This window comes from Oncorhynchus mykiss, chromosome 15 (assembly GCF_057628025.1).
Source record: "Oncorhynchus mykiss isolate SJ-2025 chromosome 15, ASM5762802v1, whole genome shotgun sequence".
Lineage (NCBI taxonomy): Eukaryota > Metazoa > Chordata > Actinopteri > Salmoniformes > Salmonidae > Oncorhynchus > Oncorhynchus mykiss.
In genome coordinates, this window is record NC_143036.1 from 6,461,683 (window position 1) to 6,478,882 (window position 17,200).

The 17,200-nt window shown below is 51.2% G+C and overlaps 1 protein-coding gene across 4 annotated transcripts in view; it reads left to right on the plus strand.

Moving 5' to 3' along the window:
• Positions 1-17,200, plus strand: part of LOC110489533 (nuclear receptor coactivator 2) — a 188,496-nt gene that overhangs the window by 155,544 nt on the left and 15,752 nt on the right. For 2 of the 4 annotated variants that reach the window (XM_090199235.1, XM_090199236.1), the window contains exons 20-22: positions 611-1,106; positions 6,656-6,833; positions 7,511-7,706. In XM_090199235.1, the coding sequence (XP_090055361.1) occupies positions 611-1,106; positions 6,656-6,833; positions 7,511-7,706 (870 nt within the window). The remainder of the gene's footprint in view (positions 1-610; positions 1,107-6,655; positions 6,834-7,510; positions 7,707-17,200) is intronic. The other 2 variants (XM_090199237.1, XM_090199238.1) reach the window with 1 other exon arrangement.

Genomic DNA, 17,200 nt, shown 5'->3' on the forward strand with positions numbered 1-17,200 from the left:
TATATATCAATATAAACCTCTACAGTCCAACAACCCCAACCAGGTAACTGAGATTATATATCAATATAAACCTCTACAGTCCAACACCCCAACCAGGTAACTGAGATTATATATCAATATGAACCTCTACAGTCCAACACCCCAACCAGGTAACTGAGATTATATATCAATATGAACCTCTACAGTCCAACACCCCAACTAGGTAACTGAGATTATATATCAATATAAACCTCTACAGTCCAACAACCCCAACCAGGTAACTGAGATTATATATCAATATGAACCTCTACAGTCCAACACCCCAACCAGGTAACTGATATTATATATCAATATAAACCTCTACAGTCCAACAACCCCAACCAGGTAACTGAGATTATATATCAATATAAACCTCTACAGTCCAACACCCCAACCAGGTAACTGATATTATCCAACCAGGTAACTGATATTATCCAACCAGGTAACTGATATTATCCAACCAGGTAAGTTCCTGACACGCTCAGTAACCAGATAATAATTGAAATACCAGTATTTTAATTCACCAGAAACCAATGATCATTTTGTAGAAGTTGTTCACTCTAACTCTGTCTCCTTTTCTTTCTCTTCCCAGGGGACCATCAATGCACAGATGTTGGCACAACGGCAGAGAGAACTCCTCAACAACCACCTGCGGCAACGCCAGCTGGAGCATCAGAGACAGCAGCAGCAGCAGCAGAGGAACATGGCGATGAGAACCCAGGGACTCAACCTACCTCCCAATATGGCCGCCGCCGCCGCGGCGGCTGCTGCAAGTGGCCTATCAGGAGGCCTGAGTAACCCTCGGATCCCACAGACCACCAATCCCCAGCAGTTCCCCTACCCACCCAGCTACGGTACCAGTACAGGCCCAGGCCTGGCCACACCTCCTCCTCCTCCTCCTCCTCACCCCTCTACCAGCCCTTTCTCCCCCATCTCGCCCAGCCTGCCCTCCTCTCTCCCCCCCCACCAAGCCCTGCATGGCTCTCCTTCCTCCCAGATGATGATGATGATGGGGGGATCAGGACAGTCTGGGGACGTAGTCAGCCCTCATGTACAGCAGCTCAGTGCCTTTCAGTTCCCAAACTCAGGTACTACGGTCTTACAACCCACCAGCCATACCCCCTACCCCAGGGGTGTGTCTGTCCAGCCACCCCCCCTACCCCAGGGGTGTGTCTGTCCAGCCACTCCCCCCTACCCCAGGGGTGTGTCTGTCCAGCCACCCCCCCCCTCTACCCCAGGGGTGTGTCTGTCCAGCCACTCCCCCTACCCCAGGGGTGTCTGTCCAGCCACTCCCCTATACCCCAGGGGTGTGTCTGTCCAGCCACTCCCCCCTACCCCAGGGGTGTGTCTGTCCAGCCACCCCCCCTACCCCAGGGGTGTGTCTGTCCAGCCACTCCCCCCTACCCCAGGGGTGTATCTGTCCAGCCACTCCCCCCTACCCCAGGGGTGTGTCTGTCCAGCCATACCCCCCTGCCCTACCTCAGGGGTGTGTCTGTCCAGCCACCCCCCCTACCCCAGGGGTGTGTCTGTCCAGCCACTCCCCCCTACCCCAGGGGTGTGTCTGTCCAGCCACTCCCCCCTACCCCAGGGGTGTGTCTGTCCAGCCACCCCCCCTACCCCAGGGGTGTGTCTGTCCAGCCACTCCCCCCTACCCCAGGGGTGTATCTGTCCAGCCACTCCCCCCTACCCCAGGGGTGTATCTGTCCAGCCACTCCCCCCTACCCCAGGGGTGTGTCTGTCCAGCCACCCCCCCCCCCCCCTCTACCCCAGGGGTGTGTCTGTCCAGCCACTCCCCCTACCCCAGGGGTGTGCCTGTCCAGCCACTCCCCCTACCCCAGGGGTGTGTCTGTCCAGCCACTCCCCTATACCCCAGGGGTGTGTCTGTCCAGCCACTCCCCCCTACCCCAGGGGTGTGTCTGTCCAGCCATACCCCCCTGCCCTACCTCAGGGGTGTGTCTGTCCAGCCACCTCCCCCCCTCTAACCCAGGGGTGTGCCTGTCCAGCCATACCCCTCCTCCTACCCCAGGGGTGTGTCTGTCCAGCCACTCCCCTATACCCCAGGGGTGTGTCTGTCCAGCCACTCCCCCCTACCCCAGGGGTGTGTCTGTCCAGCCATACCCCCCTGCCCTACCTCAGGGGTGTGTCTGTCCAGCCACCTCCCCCCCTCTAACCCAGGGGTGTGCCTGTCCAGCCATACCCCTCCCCCTACCCCAGGGGTGTCTGTCCAGCCACTCCCCTATACCCCAGGGGTGTGTCTGTCCAGCCACTCCCCCCTACCCCAGGGGTGTGTCTGTCCAGCCACCCCCCCTACCCCAGGGGTGTGTCTGTCCAGCCACTCCCCCCTACCCCAGGGGTGTATCTGTCCAGCCACTCCCCCCTACCCCAGGGGTGTGTCTGTCCAGCCATACCCCCCTGCCCTACCTCAGGGGTGTGTCTGTCCAGCCACCCCCCCTACCCCAGGGGTGTGTCTGTCCAGCCACTCCCCCCTACCCCAGGGGTGTGTCTGTCCAGCCACTCCCCCCTACCCCAGGGGTGTGTCTGTCCAGCCACCCCCCCTACCCCAGGGGTGTGTCTGTCCAGCCACTCCCCCCTACCCCAGGGGTGTATCTGTCCAGCCACTCCCCCCTACCCCAGGGGTGTGTCTGTCCAGCCACTCCCCCCTACCCCAGGGGTGTGTCTGTCCAGCCACCCCCCCCCCCCCCCTCTACCCCAGGGGTGTGTCTGTCCAGCCACTCCCCCTACCCCAGGGGTGTGCCTGTCCAGCCACTCCCCCTACCCCAGGGGTGTGTCTGTCCAGCCACTCCCCTATACCCCAGGGGTGTGTCTGTCCAGCCACTCCCCCCTACCCCAGGGGTGTGTCTGTCCAGCCATACCCCCCTGCCCTACCTCAGGGGTGTGTCTGTCCAGCCACCTCCCCCCCTCTAACCCAGGGGTGTGCCTGTCCAGCCATACCCCTCCTCCTACCCCAGGGGTGTGTCTGTCCAGCCACTCCCCTATACCCCAGGGGTGTGTCTGTCCAGCCATACCCCACCACCCTACCCCAGGGGTGTGTCTGTCCAGCCATACCCCACCACCCTACCCCAGGGGTGTGTCTGTCCAGCCACCCCCCCACCCTCTAACCCAGGGGTGTGCCTGTCCAGCCATACCCCTCCCCCTACCCCAGGGGTGTGCCTGTCCAGCCATACCCCTCCTCCTACCCCAGGGGTGTGCCTGTCCAGCCATACCCCCCTTCCTACCCCAGGGGTGTGCCTGTCCAGCCATACCCCTCCTCCTACCCCAGGGGTGTGCCTGTCCAGCCATACCCCCCTTCCTACCCCAGGGGTGTGCCTGTCTAGCCATACCCCTCCCCCTACCCCAGGGGTGTGTCTGTCCAGCCATACCCCCCTTCCTACCCCAGGGGTGTGCCTGTCCAGCCATACCCCCCTTCCTACCCCAGGGGTGTGCCTGTCCAGCCATACCCCTCCTCCTACCCCAGGGGTGTGCCTGTCCAGCCATACCCCTCCTCCTACCCCAGGGGTGTGCCTGTCCAGCCATACCCCCCTTCCTACCCCAGGGGCGTGCCTGTCCAGCCATACCCCCCTTCCTACCCCAGGGGGGTGTCTGTCCAGCCATACCCCCCTTCCTACCCCAGGGGGGTGCCTGTCCAGCCATACCCCTCCTCCTACCCCAGGGGTGTGCCTGTCCAGCCATACCCCACCACCCTACCCCAAGGGGGTGTCTGTCCAGCCACCCCCCCCCCTCCCCCTTCCTACTCCAGGGGTGTGTCTGTCCACCCCCCCCCCTCCCCCTTCCTACCCCAGGGGGGTGCCTGTCCAGCCACTCCCCCCTACCCCAGGGGGGTGCCTGTCCAGCCACTCCCCCCTACCCCAGGGGGGTGCCTGTCCAGCCACTCCCCCCTACCCCAGGGGGGTGCCTGTCCAGCCACCCCCCCCCTCTACCCCAGGGGTGTGCCTGTCCAGCCATCCCCCCCCCCCCCTCCCCCTTCCTACCCCAGGGGGGTGCCTGTCCAGCCATACAGCATTACATGCTTAATATAAGTGCTATGCTGCTCACCCTCAAATGACCACTACATTGATAACGATTAGATTAATCTATTTATTTCACCTTTATTTAACCAGGTAGGCTAGTTGAGAACACCTTTATTTAACCAGGTTAGGCTAGTTGAGAACACCTTTATTTAACCAGGTTAGGCTAGTTGAGAACAAGTTCTCATTTACAATTGCGACCCTGACCAAGATAAAGCAAAGCAGTGAGACATATACAACGACACAGAGTTACACATGGAGTTACCTCCTGATTAGGGGCGGCAGGGTAGCCTAGTGGTTAGAGTGTTGGACTAGTAACCGGAAGGTTGCGAGTTCAAACCCCCGAGCTGACAAGGTACAAATCTGTCGTTCTGCCCCTGAACAGGCAGTTAACCCACTGTTCCCAGGCCGTCATTGAAAATAAGAATTTGTTCTTAACTGACTTGCCTGGTTAAATAAAGGTAAAATAAAAAATAAAATAAAATTAATAGCCAATCCTGATTGGTCCTCCTGATTTAATAGCCAATCCTGATTGGTCCTCCTGATTTAATAGCCAATCCTGATTGGTCCTCCTGATTTAATAGCCAATCCTGATTGGTCCTCCTGATTTAATAGCCAATCCTTATTGGTCATCCTGATTTAATAGCCAATCCTGATTGGTTATCCTGATTTAGGCCATAAAACATATGTTCCACTAGGGGGCAGTAGATGGACAGGAAATGGTACCATACAAAGTACATTTAGCAGACAGACACCCTTATCAATTATATATATATATATCTTTTGTTTTAAATAATTTTATTTAACCAGGTAGGCCTGTTGAGAACAAGTTCTCATTTACAACTGTGCGACCTGGCCAAGAATAAAGCAAAGCAGTGAGACACAAACAACAACACAAGAGTTACACATGAAATAAACAAAACATACAGTCAATAATACAGTAGAAAAAAAATCTATATACAGTGTGTACAAATGTAGTAAGATAACAGCCAGAGCGTTAAACTAAGGTACGTAAAAGACAAGTAAAAAACTTTTACCTTTAATAAATCAGCTCAGTCAGTGTCAGGAAGAGAAGAGTTATGTGATAAACACAACCTTTTACATACATTGTAAATACATGTATTTTCATTTTTACAGTATGTTACCGTGCTGGTTGTATATTTTATTGGGACTTTGTAATGCTGCTTGATGTGACTGACTTTCCCATTTAATGCATATCAATCAGATCCATATTTAATCAGACATAAATCTGATTTTAATCCCCCTTAGTCTCCCAGTGTAGTACGTAACCCCAGGTTAATCTGGAAAATTGTCCTGTGTGACATAGTGTGGTGGTGGGTGGTGTGGTTGATCCCTCTCCCTCTCTCTCACCTCTCTCTCTCTCTCTCCCCCATCCTTGCATTCCTCCACTCCCTCTATCCTCGGCTGCTCACACTAAATATGTGTGTGTGTGTGTGTGTGTCCCAAAATGGCACCCTATTCCCTACAGAGCCCTCTGGTCAAAGGGGAGTGCACTATGTAAGGATTAGGGTAGAATTTTGGACAAGACCACTAACATGCATGTAGTCCTCCCTACCGTTGGAATGCCTGTACACTCCCTGAACACTAACAGATGACCTCTGAACCTTTAGAGTGTGTGTGTGTGCGCGTGCGTGGACTCTTAGTAAGTCAACTATTGAGAGGACATGTTTGTATTCTGGCAGAGAGGTAACTAAATATGACTGAATCCTTTTTGTTTTCAGTCAGAGAGGTAACTAAATATGACTGAATCCTTTTTGTTTTCAGTCAGAGAGGTAACTGAATATGACTGAATAATTTTTGTTTTCAGTCAGAGAGGTAACTGAATATGACTGAATCCTTTTTGTTTTCAGTCAGTGGTTTGTTTTCCTGTTCTGAGAGAGTATATACTGTGTGTTTGTGGCTGTTTCCATCAGGTGTACCTGTGTCGCTGACTGTCCTTTAACCTTTAGAGTACTGGGAGGGAATGAACTCATTTCTGTTCCGTTTAAATCGGTCAGGGACCGACACACACATTAATATAATCAGTCTGGAAAGATGTTTTCAGTTACAACATATGTAGCACTTTGCAATTGTCTTTCACTGAAAAAGAGAGTCCTACATTTAAATGTATTTTTAAATTATTATTATTATTATTATTATTATTATTATTATTATTATAAAATGTATGGCTACATCAGTGTTAGAGCGATGTTTTTAGATGGTGCAGGCCAAGGTGAAGACGCCCCTAGACGCTGACCTTGGGTCAGTTTAGTATTTTTCCCAATGGGTACAAGTTTCGTGTCCCCCCCCCCCCCCACAGATCTACACAGCGGATTTTAAAATAATCAACTCATCATTAAGCTTTGATTATTTGAATCAGTTGTGTAGTGTTAGGGGGGGGGGGGGGGGCGGAATAGTGTGCACGCCTTGCGGTCCCCGAGACTGAGTTTGGGAAACACTGTGTAAAGGTTAGGATTGGGGAACAGAAAGCTGATCCTAGATCTGTACCTAGGGAAACATCACCCAGGAGCATCCTAGACCAGACCTGTTTGACCTTTAACCCCCCCCCCCCCCCCCCCTCAGTACTGACCCCTGACCTCTAACCCTGCCAGGTATGTCCCAGCAGCCTGACGGAGGGTTTGGGGGTCAGGCCACGCCCCAGAGTCCCCTGTTGTCCCCCAGGATGGCCCACGCCCAATCCCCCATGATGCAGCAGCAGGGCAACGCCAATTTCCAGGCGTCGCCTGACCTAAACGGTTGGCCGCCCCAGGGGAACATGGGAGGAAACAGGTGAGTGAGAAAGAGGGGGGGACACAGGGTTGGGCTGTGAAAACCTGTACAGTAAAACTGTCCCAATAATCAGAGGTCAAAGAGAGAGCTCATAGAGGGCTCATAGAGGGCTCATAGAGGGCTCATAGAGGGCTCATAGAGGGCTCATAGAGGGCTCATAGAGGGCTCATAGAGAGCTCATAGAGGGCTCATAGAGGGCTCATAGAGAGCTCATTCTTTATTACAATGTTTCTTATCAGATATTCAGTTGTCTGTTAACAATCTGTCTACAAATATTAGCTCTCTCTCTCTTGGTCGTTGTCTCCTCTCTCTCTCTCTCTCTCTATCTCTCATTTTCTCTCTCTCGTTATCTCTCTCTCTCTACCTCTCATTTTCTCTCTCGTTATCTCTCTCTCTCTACCTCTCATTTTCTCTCTCGTTATCTCTCTCTCTCTCGCTAATTTTCTCTCATTTTCTCTCATTTTCTCTCTCATTTTCTCTCTCTCGTTATCTCTCTCTCATTTTCTCTCTCTCATTTTCTCTCATTTTCTCTCTCTTGGTCTCTCTCTCTCGTTATCTCTCTCTCTCGTTATCTCTCTCTCTCTCTCTCTCTCTCTCGGTCTTTCTCTCTCTCTCTTGGTCTTTCTCTCTCTTGTTATCTCTCTCTCTCGTTATCTCTCTCTCTCTCCTTCCTCCAGTATGTTCAGTACTCAGCAGTCTCCGCCCCAGTTCACCCAGCAGCAGCAGACCAACGGGGGCGCGGCCATGTATAACGGCAACGGAATGAACCTCAACGTCTCCATGGCTACCAACGCCAGCGGCATGGCCCCTGTGGGTCAGATGGCCGGACAGATGATCACCTCGCCTGGAATGACCTCAATGGGACAGGAACAGGTAAGATACACAGACAAAGTCATTCATAGACAGTTATAACCGTTCATAAGCGTACATAGGGACAGGTGAGCCTCACCTCACCTGGGATGACCTCAATGGGACAGGAACAGGTAAGATACACAGACAAAGTCATTCATAGACAGTTATAAGCGTACATAGGGACAGGTGAGCCTCACCTCGCCTGGAAGGACCTCAATGGGACAGGAACAGGTAAGGTACATAAAACAGACAGAAAGGACAGGATGAACTTTAATGTCCTCAGGGGAAAAATAGTATTAAACACAAGGTACTGCGGTATATAAAATAGACGCTGTACGTTACACACTAGACATAATACATACATTGTCTATATGAGAAACATAGGCATACTTACGCTTACATAGTGTTTGTATGAAGTCTGAACCTGGGACGAGGAACGGGTCAATTACATAGACGTACACTTACCAGACAGTTTATTAGGTACACCACCCTCTGTTCGCGAAAATGGATCGCTCCTACAGACAGTGGGTCACGTGACTTGTTATATAAAGCAGGCAGACAGGCATCGAGACATTCAGTTACTGTTCCATTGAACGTTAGTATGGAGTAAACAAGTGACCTAAGAGACTTGCGGTACGATCGTCGGTGCCAGGCGCGTGCTGGTTCCATTATCTCAGAAACAGCCTCCTCGGCTTTTCACACACGACAGTGTCTTAAGGTCGAAGGTCGAAGGAGAATGGCAAGAATCGTGCAAGCAAACAGAGGGGTCACAGACAGATAAATAACAGTGGTGTGCAGAACGACGTCTCGGGGAACGCACAACTCGTCGGTCCTGGTCACGGATTGGCTATTGCAGCAGACGACCACCCCGGAGGTTCCAATCCTATCAGCTAAAAACAAGAAGAAGCGGCTCCAGTCGGAACGCGATCACCAACACTGGACAATTGAGGAAAAAGGAAAAACATCACCTGGAACATGACAGCGAGTTCAGTTTACCTGAGTGTCCTGGTCAGTCCCCAGACTTCAACCCAATAGAGCATAATGAGATGATAGGGAACGGGCTGTTAGCAGCATGATGTATCCGGCGTCCAATCAGCAGAAACTGTGGGATGGCCTTTCCGTCAGCGTGGACCAACATCCCTGTGGAACGTTTTTCCGACAAACTTGTTGAATGTCCCGAATAATTCAGGCCGTTCTGGAGGCGAAACAGGGGTCTGACCGAATACTAGATGTTCAAAGCTGGTCATCAAGGCAAAGGGTGGCTACTTTGAAGAATCTAAAATAGAAAATATACTTTGATTTTGTTTATCACTGTTTTGGTTACTACATGATTCCATATGTGTTATTTCATAGTTCTGATGTCTTCACTGTTATTCTACAATGTAGAACATAGTAAAAAGAAGAAAAACCTTGAATGAGAAACTGTGTCCAAACTTTTGACTAGTACTGAACATATGGTTTGTATCTCCTATAGGACTCTACAGTAGTGATATCTGTATATATATTCTCATATAGACAGTATAATGTGTCTAATGAGGGTGCAGGTCATCTCCATGACCCCCGAGCAGACCACTGTGTTAGGGGTCAGGTCATCTCCATGACCCCCGAGCAGACCACTGTGTTAGGGGTCAGGTCATCTCCATGACCCACGAGCAGACCACTGTGTTAGGGGTCAGGTCATCTCCATGACCCCCGAGCAGACCACTGTGTTAGGGGTCAGGTCATCTCCATGACCCCCGAGCAGACCACTGTGTTAGGGGTCTAATGAGGGGTCAGGTCATCTCCGTGACCCCTGAGCAGACCACTGTGTTAGGGGTCAGGTCATCTCCATGACCCCCGAGCAGACCACTGTGTTAGGGGTCTAATGAGGGGTCAGGTCATGTCCATGACCCCTGAGCAGACCCTGTGTTAGGGGTCTAATGAGGGGTCAGGTCATCTCCGTGACCCCTGAGCAGACCACTGTGTTAGGGGTCAGGTCATCTCCATGACCCCCGAGCAGACCACTGTGTTAGGGGTCAGGTCATCTCCATGACCCCCGAGCAGACCACTGTGTTAGGGGTCAGGTCATCTCCATGACCCCCGAGCAGACCACTGTGTTAGGGGTCTAATGAGGGGTCAGGTCATGTCCATGACCCCTGAGCAGACCCTGTGTTAGGGGTCTAATGAGGGGTCAGGTCATCTCCGTGACCCCTGAGCAGACCACTGTGTTAGGGGTCAGGTCATCTCCATGACCCCTGAGCAGACCATTGTGTTATGGGTCTAATGAGGGGTCAGGTCATCTCCATGACCTCCGAGCAGACCATTGTGTTAGGGGTCAAGTCATCTCCATGACCCCCGAGCAGACCACTGTGTTAGGGGTCAGGTCATCTCCATGACCCCCGAGCAGACCACTGTGTTAGGGGTCTAATGAGGGGTCAGGTCATCTCCGTGACCCCTGAGCAGACCACTGTGTTAGGGGTCAGGTCATCTCCATGACCCCCGAGCAGACCACTGTGTTAGGGGTCAGGTCATCTCCATGACCCCCGAGCAGACCACTGTGTTAGGGGTCAGGTCATCTCCATGACCCCCGAGCAGACCACTGTGTTAGGGGTCAGGTCATCTCCATGACCCCCGAGCAGACCACTGTGTTAGGGGTCTAATGAGGGGTCAGGTCATGTCCATGACCCCTGAGCAGACCCTGTGTTAGGGGTCTAATGAGGGGTCAGGTCATCTCCGTGACCCCTGAGCAGACCACTGTGTTAGGGGTCAGGTCATCTCCATGACCCCTGAGCAGACCATTGTGTTATGGGTCTAATGAGGGGTCAGGTCATCTCCATGACCTCCGAGCAGACCATTGTGTTAGGGGTCAGGTCATCTCCATGACCCCCGAGCAGACCACTGTGTTAGGGGTCAGGTCATCTCCATGACCCCCGAGCAGACCACTGTGTTAGGGGTCTAATGAGGGGTCAGGTCATGTCCATGACCCCTGAGCAGACCCTGTGTTAGGGGTCTAATGAGGGGTCAGGTCATCTCCGTGACCCCTGAGCAGACCACTGTGTTAGGGGTCAGGTAATCTCCATGACCCCTGAGCAGACCATTGTGTTATGGGTCTAATGAGGGGTCAGGTCATCTCCATGACCCCCGAGCAGACCATTGTGTAAGGGGTCTAATGAGGGGTCAGGTCATCTCCATGACCTCCGAGCAGACCACTGTGTTAGGGGTCAGGTCATCTCCATGACCCCCGAGCAGACCACTGTGTTAGGGGTCAGGTCATCTCCATGACCCCCGAGCAGACCACTGTGTTAGGGGTCAGGTCATCTCCATGACCCCCGAGCAGACCACTGTGTTAGGGGTCTAATGAGGGGTCAGGTCATGTCCATGACCCCTGAGCAGACCCGGTGTTAGGGGTCTAATGAGGGGTCAGGTCATCTCCGTGACCCCTGAGCAGACCACTGTGTTAGGGGTCAGGTCATCTCCATGACCCCTGAGCAGACCATTGTGTTATGGGTCTAATGAGGGGTCAGGTCATGTCCATGACCTCCGAGCAGACCATTGTGTTAGGGGTCAGGTCATCTCCATGACCCCCGAGCAGACCACTGTGTTAGGGGTCAGGTCATCTCCATGACCCCCGAGCAGACCACTGTGTTAGGGGTCTAATGAGGGGTCAGGTCATGTCCATGACCCCTGAGCAGACCCTGTGTTAGGGGTCTAATGAGGGGTCAGGTCATCTCCGTGACCCCTGAGCAGACCACTGTGTTAGGGGTCAGGTAATCTCCATGACCCCTGAGCAGACCATTGTGTTATGGGTCTAATGAGGGGTCAGGTCATCTCCATGACCCCCGAGCAGACCATTGTGTAAGGGGTCTAATGAGGGGTCAGGTCATCTCCATGACCTCCGAGCAGACCACTGTGTTAGGGGTCAGTTCATCTCCATGACCCCCGAGCAGACCACTGTGTTAGGGGTCAGGTCATCTCCATGACCCCCGAGCAGACCACTGTGTTAGGGGTCTAATGAGGGGTCAGGTCATGTCCATGACCCCTGAGCAGACCCTGTGTTAGGGGTCTAATGAGGGGTCAGGTCATCTCCGTGACCCCTGAGCAGACCACTGTGTTAGGGGTCAGGTCATCTCCATGACCCCTGAGCAGACCATTGTGTTATGGGTCTAATGAGGGGTCAGGTCATCTCCATGACCTCCGAGCAGACCATTGTGTTAGGGGTCAGGTCATCTCCATGACCCCCGAGCAGACCACTGTGTTAGGGGTCAGGTCATCTCCATGACCCCCGAGCAGACCACTGTGTTAGGGGTCTAATGAGGGGTCAGGTCATGTCCATGACCCCTGAGCAGACCCTGTGTTAGGGGTCTAATGAGGGGTCAGGTCATCTCCGTGACCCCTGAGCAGACCACTGTGTTAGGGGTCAGGTAATCTCCATGACCCCTGAGCAGACCATTGTGTTATGGGTCTAATGAGGGGTCAGGTCATCTCCATGACCCCCGAGCAGACCATTGTGTAAGGGGTCTAATGAGGGGTCAGGTCATCTCCATGACCTCCGAGCAGACCACTGTGTTAGGGGTCAGGTCATCTCCATGACCCCCGAGCAGACCACTGTGTTAGGGGTCAGGTCATCTCCATGACCCCCGAGCAGACCACTGTGTTAGGGGTCAGGTCATCTCCATGACCCCCGAGCAGACCACTGTGTTAGGGGTCTAATGAGGGGTCAGGTCATGTCCATGACCCCTGAGCAGACCCGGTGTTAGGGGTCTAATGAGGGGTCAGGTCATCTCCGTGACCCCTGAGCAGACCACTGTGTTAGGGGTCAGGTCATCTCCATGACCCCTGAGCAGACCATTGTGTTATGGGTCTAATGAGGGGTCAGGTCATGTCCATGACCTCCGAGCAGACCATTGTGTTAGGGGTCAGGTCATCTCCATGACCCCCGAGCAGACCACTGTGTTAGGGGTCAGGTCATCTCCATGACCCCCGAGCAGACCACTGTGTTAGGGGTCTAATGAGGGGTCAGGTCATGTCCATGACCCCTGAGCAGACCCTGTGTTAGGGGTCTAATGAGGGGTCAGGTCATCTCCGTGACCCCTGAGCAGACCACTGTGTTAGGGGTCAGGTAATCTCCATGACCCCTGAGCAGACCATTGTGTTATGGGTCTAATGAGGGGTCAGGTCATCTCCATGACCCCCGAGCAGACCATTGTGTAAGGGGTCTAATGAGGGGTCAGGTCATCTCCATGACCTCCGAGCAGACCACTGTGTTAGGGGTCAGTTCATCTCCATGACCCTCGAGCAGACCACTGTGTTAGGGGTCAGGTCATCTCCATGACCCCCGAGCAGACCACTGTGTTAGGGGTCTAATGAGGGGTCAGGTCATGTCCATGACCCCTGAGCAGACCCTGTGTTAGGGGTCTAATGAGGGGTCAGGTCATCTCCGTGACCCCTGAGCAGACCACTGTGTTAGGGGTCAGGTCATCTCCATGACCCCTGAGCAGACCATTGTGTTATGGGTCTAATGAGGGGTCAGGTCATGTCCATGACCTCCGAGCAGACCATTGTGTTAGGGGTCAGGTCATCTCCATGACCCCTGAGCAGACCACTGTGTTAGGGGTCAGGTCATCTCCATGACCCCCGAGCAGACCACTGTGTTAGGGGTCTAATGAGGGGTCAGGTCATGTCCATGACCCCTGAGCAGACCCTGTGTTAGGGGTCTAATGAGGGGTCAGGTCATCTCCGTGACCCCTGAGCAGACCACTGTGTTAGGGGTCAGGTCATCTCCATGACCCCCGAGCAGACCACTGTGTTAGGGGTCAGGTCATCTCCATGACCCCCGAGCAGACCACTGTGTTAGGGGTCTAATGAGGGGTCAGGTCATGTCCATGACCTCTGAGCAGACCCTGTGTTAGGGGTCTAATGAGGGGTCAGGTCATCTCCGTGACCCCTGAGCAGACCACTGTGTTAGGGGTCAGTCATCTCCATGACCCCTGAGCAGACCATTGTGTTATGGGTCTAATGAGGGGTCAGGTCATCTCCATGACCCCCGAGCAGACCATTGTGTAAGGGGTCTAATGAGGGGTCAGGTCATCTCCATGACCTCCGAGCAGACCATTGTGTTAGGGGTCTAATGAGGGGTCAGGTCATCTCCATGACCCCTGAGCAGACCACTGTGTTAGGGGTCTAATGAGGGGTCAGGTCATCTCCATGACCCCTGAGCAGACCACTGTGTTAGGGGTCAGGTCACCCCCGTGACCCCCCGAGCAGACCGCTGTGTTATTTCATACTGGTGATAAACCTTGGTCTTATTAGCTGGTTGTAAATCAGTGGCGCTACAGTCCAACTCACGAAGCACTCTGAAACACACACAGAAAGAAGCCCGTAGGGGTTCTGTAGCAGTTAACCGTCGTATCGGGTCCCCGAATGGGATAAAAGCTTTGTATTTCTTTACTTCACCCCAGTGTCTGCGTATCGGGTGCAAACACTTCGTTGGGCCCCTTCTCCGTACGACTCATCTAGTGAATAATTTAGTCTAATGAGAGCTGTATGATGTAATACTGCTAGCTAGTTATGGGGCTTGACCTGGGCTGATACGTTAGATAATGCTATATCGTAATTAGTAGTGTGCACTTAGTTTTTAAGACCAGACAGATTAGTACGCGCGTGTATGTTCAGGTAGCTGCCAAAATAAAGGAAACACTTGAGTAAGTAAGGGACACGATGTATATTGAAAGCATGTACAGTTGAAGTCAGAGGTTTACCTACACCTTAGCCAAATATATTTAATCCTAGTAAAAATTCCCTGTCTAAGGTCAGTTAGGATCACTTTATTTTAAGAATGTGAAATGTCAGAATAATAGTAGAGAGAATTATTTATTTCACCTTTTATTTATTTCATCACATTCCCAGTGGGTCAGAAGTTTACATACCCTCAATTAGTATTTGGTAGCATTGCCTTTAAATTGTTTAACTTGGGTCAAATGTTTCGGGTAGACTTCCACAAGCTTCCCACAATAAATTTGATTAATTTTGGCCCATTCCTCCTGACAGAGTTGGTGTAACTGAGTCAGGTTTGTAGGCCTCCTTGCTCGCACACGTTTTTTCAGTTCTGCCCACATATTTTCTATAGGATTGAGGTCAGGGCTTTGTGATGGCCACTCCAATACATTAACTCTGTTGTCCTTAAGCCATTTTCCCACAACTTTGAAAGTATGCTTGGGGTCATTGTCCATTTGGAAGACCCATTTGCGACCAAGCTTTAACTTCCTGACTGATGTCTTGAGAAGTTGCTTCAATATATCCCCATAATTTTCCTCACTCATGATGCCATCTATTTTGTGAAGTGCACCAGTCCCTCCTACTGCAAATCACACCCACAACATGATGTTGCCACCCCCGTGCTTCACGGTTGGGATGGTGTTCTTCGGCTTGCAAGCCTCCCCCTTTTTCCTCCATCCATAACGATGGTCATTATGGCCAAACAGTTCTATTTTTGTTTCATCAGACCAGAGGACATTTCTCCAAAAAGTACAATCTTTGTCCCCATGTGCAGTTAGAAACAGTAGTCTGTTTTTTTATGGGGATTTTGGAGCAGGGGCATCTTCCTTGCTGAGCGGCCTTTCAGGTTATGTCGATATAGGACTCGTTTTACTGTGGATATAGATACTTTTGTACCTGTTTCCTCCAGCATCTTCACAAGGTCCTTTGCTGCTGTTCTGGGATTGATCTGCACTTTTCACACCAAAGTATGTTCATCTCTAGGAGACAGAACGCGTCTCCTTCCTGAGCGGTATGACGGCTGCGTTGTCCCATGGTGTTTATACTTGCGTACTATTGTTTGTACAGATGAACGTGGTACCTTCAGGTGTTTGGAAATTGCTCCCAAGGATGAACCAGACTTGTGGAGGTCTACAATTTTCTTTCTGAGGTCTTGGCTGATTTATTTTGATTTTCCCATCATGTCAAGCAAAGAGGCATTGAGTTTGAAGGTACACTGAGTTTGAAATACATCCAAAGGTACACCTCCAATTGACTCACATGATGTCAGTTAGCTTCTGAAGAAGCTTCTAAAGCCATGACATAATTTTCTGGAATTTTCCAAGCTGTTTAAAGGCACAGTCAACTTAGTGTATGTAAACTTCTCACCCACTGGAAGAATGATACAGTGAATTAAAAGTGAAATAAACTGTCTGTAAACAATACATGTATCACTAGCCACTTTAACTATGCCACTTTGTTTACATACTCATCTCATATGTATATACTGTACTCGATACCATCTACTGTATCTTGCCTATGCTGCTCTGTACCATCACTCATTCATATATCCTTATGTACATATTCTTTATCCCCTCACACTGTGTACAAGACAGTAGTTTTGGAATTGTTAGTTAGATTACTTGTTATTACTGCATTGTCGGAACTAGAAGCACAAGCATTTCGCTACACTCGCATTAACATCTGCTAACCATGTGTATGTGACAAATAAGATTTGATTTGATTTAATGGAAAATTGACTTGTCATGCACAAAGTAGATGTCCTAACCGACTTGCCAAAACTATAGTTTGCTAACAAGAAATGTGTAGAGTGGTTCGAAAACTAGTTTTAATGACTAACCAACCCAAGTGTATGTAAACTTCCGACTTCAACTGTACTTTCACACAGGTGTGGAATTAACATCCCACCATGCGTAAGGTCATGTATAAAAATGCCCAGTTGCCCATTATTAAGGCTACCATGGCTAGAAGAAGAGATCTCAGGGACTTTGAAAGAGGTGTAATTGTCGGGGCACGTTTGGCAGGAGCTTCAGTGGTGAAGACTGCTCAACTTGCTGAGATTTCACAATATACCACTTATGGGAGATTCTGTAGCGAAGCCTGAGACTGGGTTTTCCACCACAATCAACAAAACTCTAAATTATAGAATGTCTCGTCGAAGAATGGTGTCACATCCCTCCAATAGAATCTATGCCAAGGCGCATTGAAGCTGTTCTGGTAGCCGATTAACACACGATGTTGGTGTTTCCTTTATTTTCGCAGTTGTTTGTTTGTGTGTTTAGCAGGGAGATAAGAGACTCTCGGGCCAGACCTTTACAATCTGCTAAATAAAATAACCCTCTGATGGACTTGAAGTCCCCACAGAGCTGTCCTTTAGAACACAGAGCTGTCCTTTAGAACGCAGAGCTGTCCTTTAGAACACAGGCTATGTTTAGAACACTGAGCTGTCCTTTAGAACACAGAGCTGTCCTTTAGAACACAGAGCTGTCCTTCAGAACACAGAGCTGTCCTTCAGAACACAGAGCTGTCCTTTAGAACACAGAGCTGTCCTTTAGAACACAGAGCTGTCCTTTAGAACACAGAGCTGTCCTTTAGAACACAGAGCTGTCCTTTAGAACACAGAGCTGTCCTTTAGAACACAGAGCTGTCCTTTAGAACACAGAGCTGTCCTTTAGAACACAGAGCTGTCCTTTAGAACACAGAGTTGTCCTTTAGAACACAGAGCTGTCCTTCAGAACACAGAGCTGTCCTTTAGAACACAG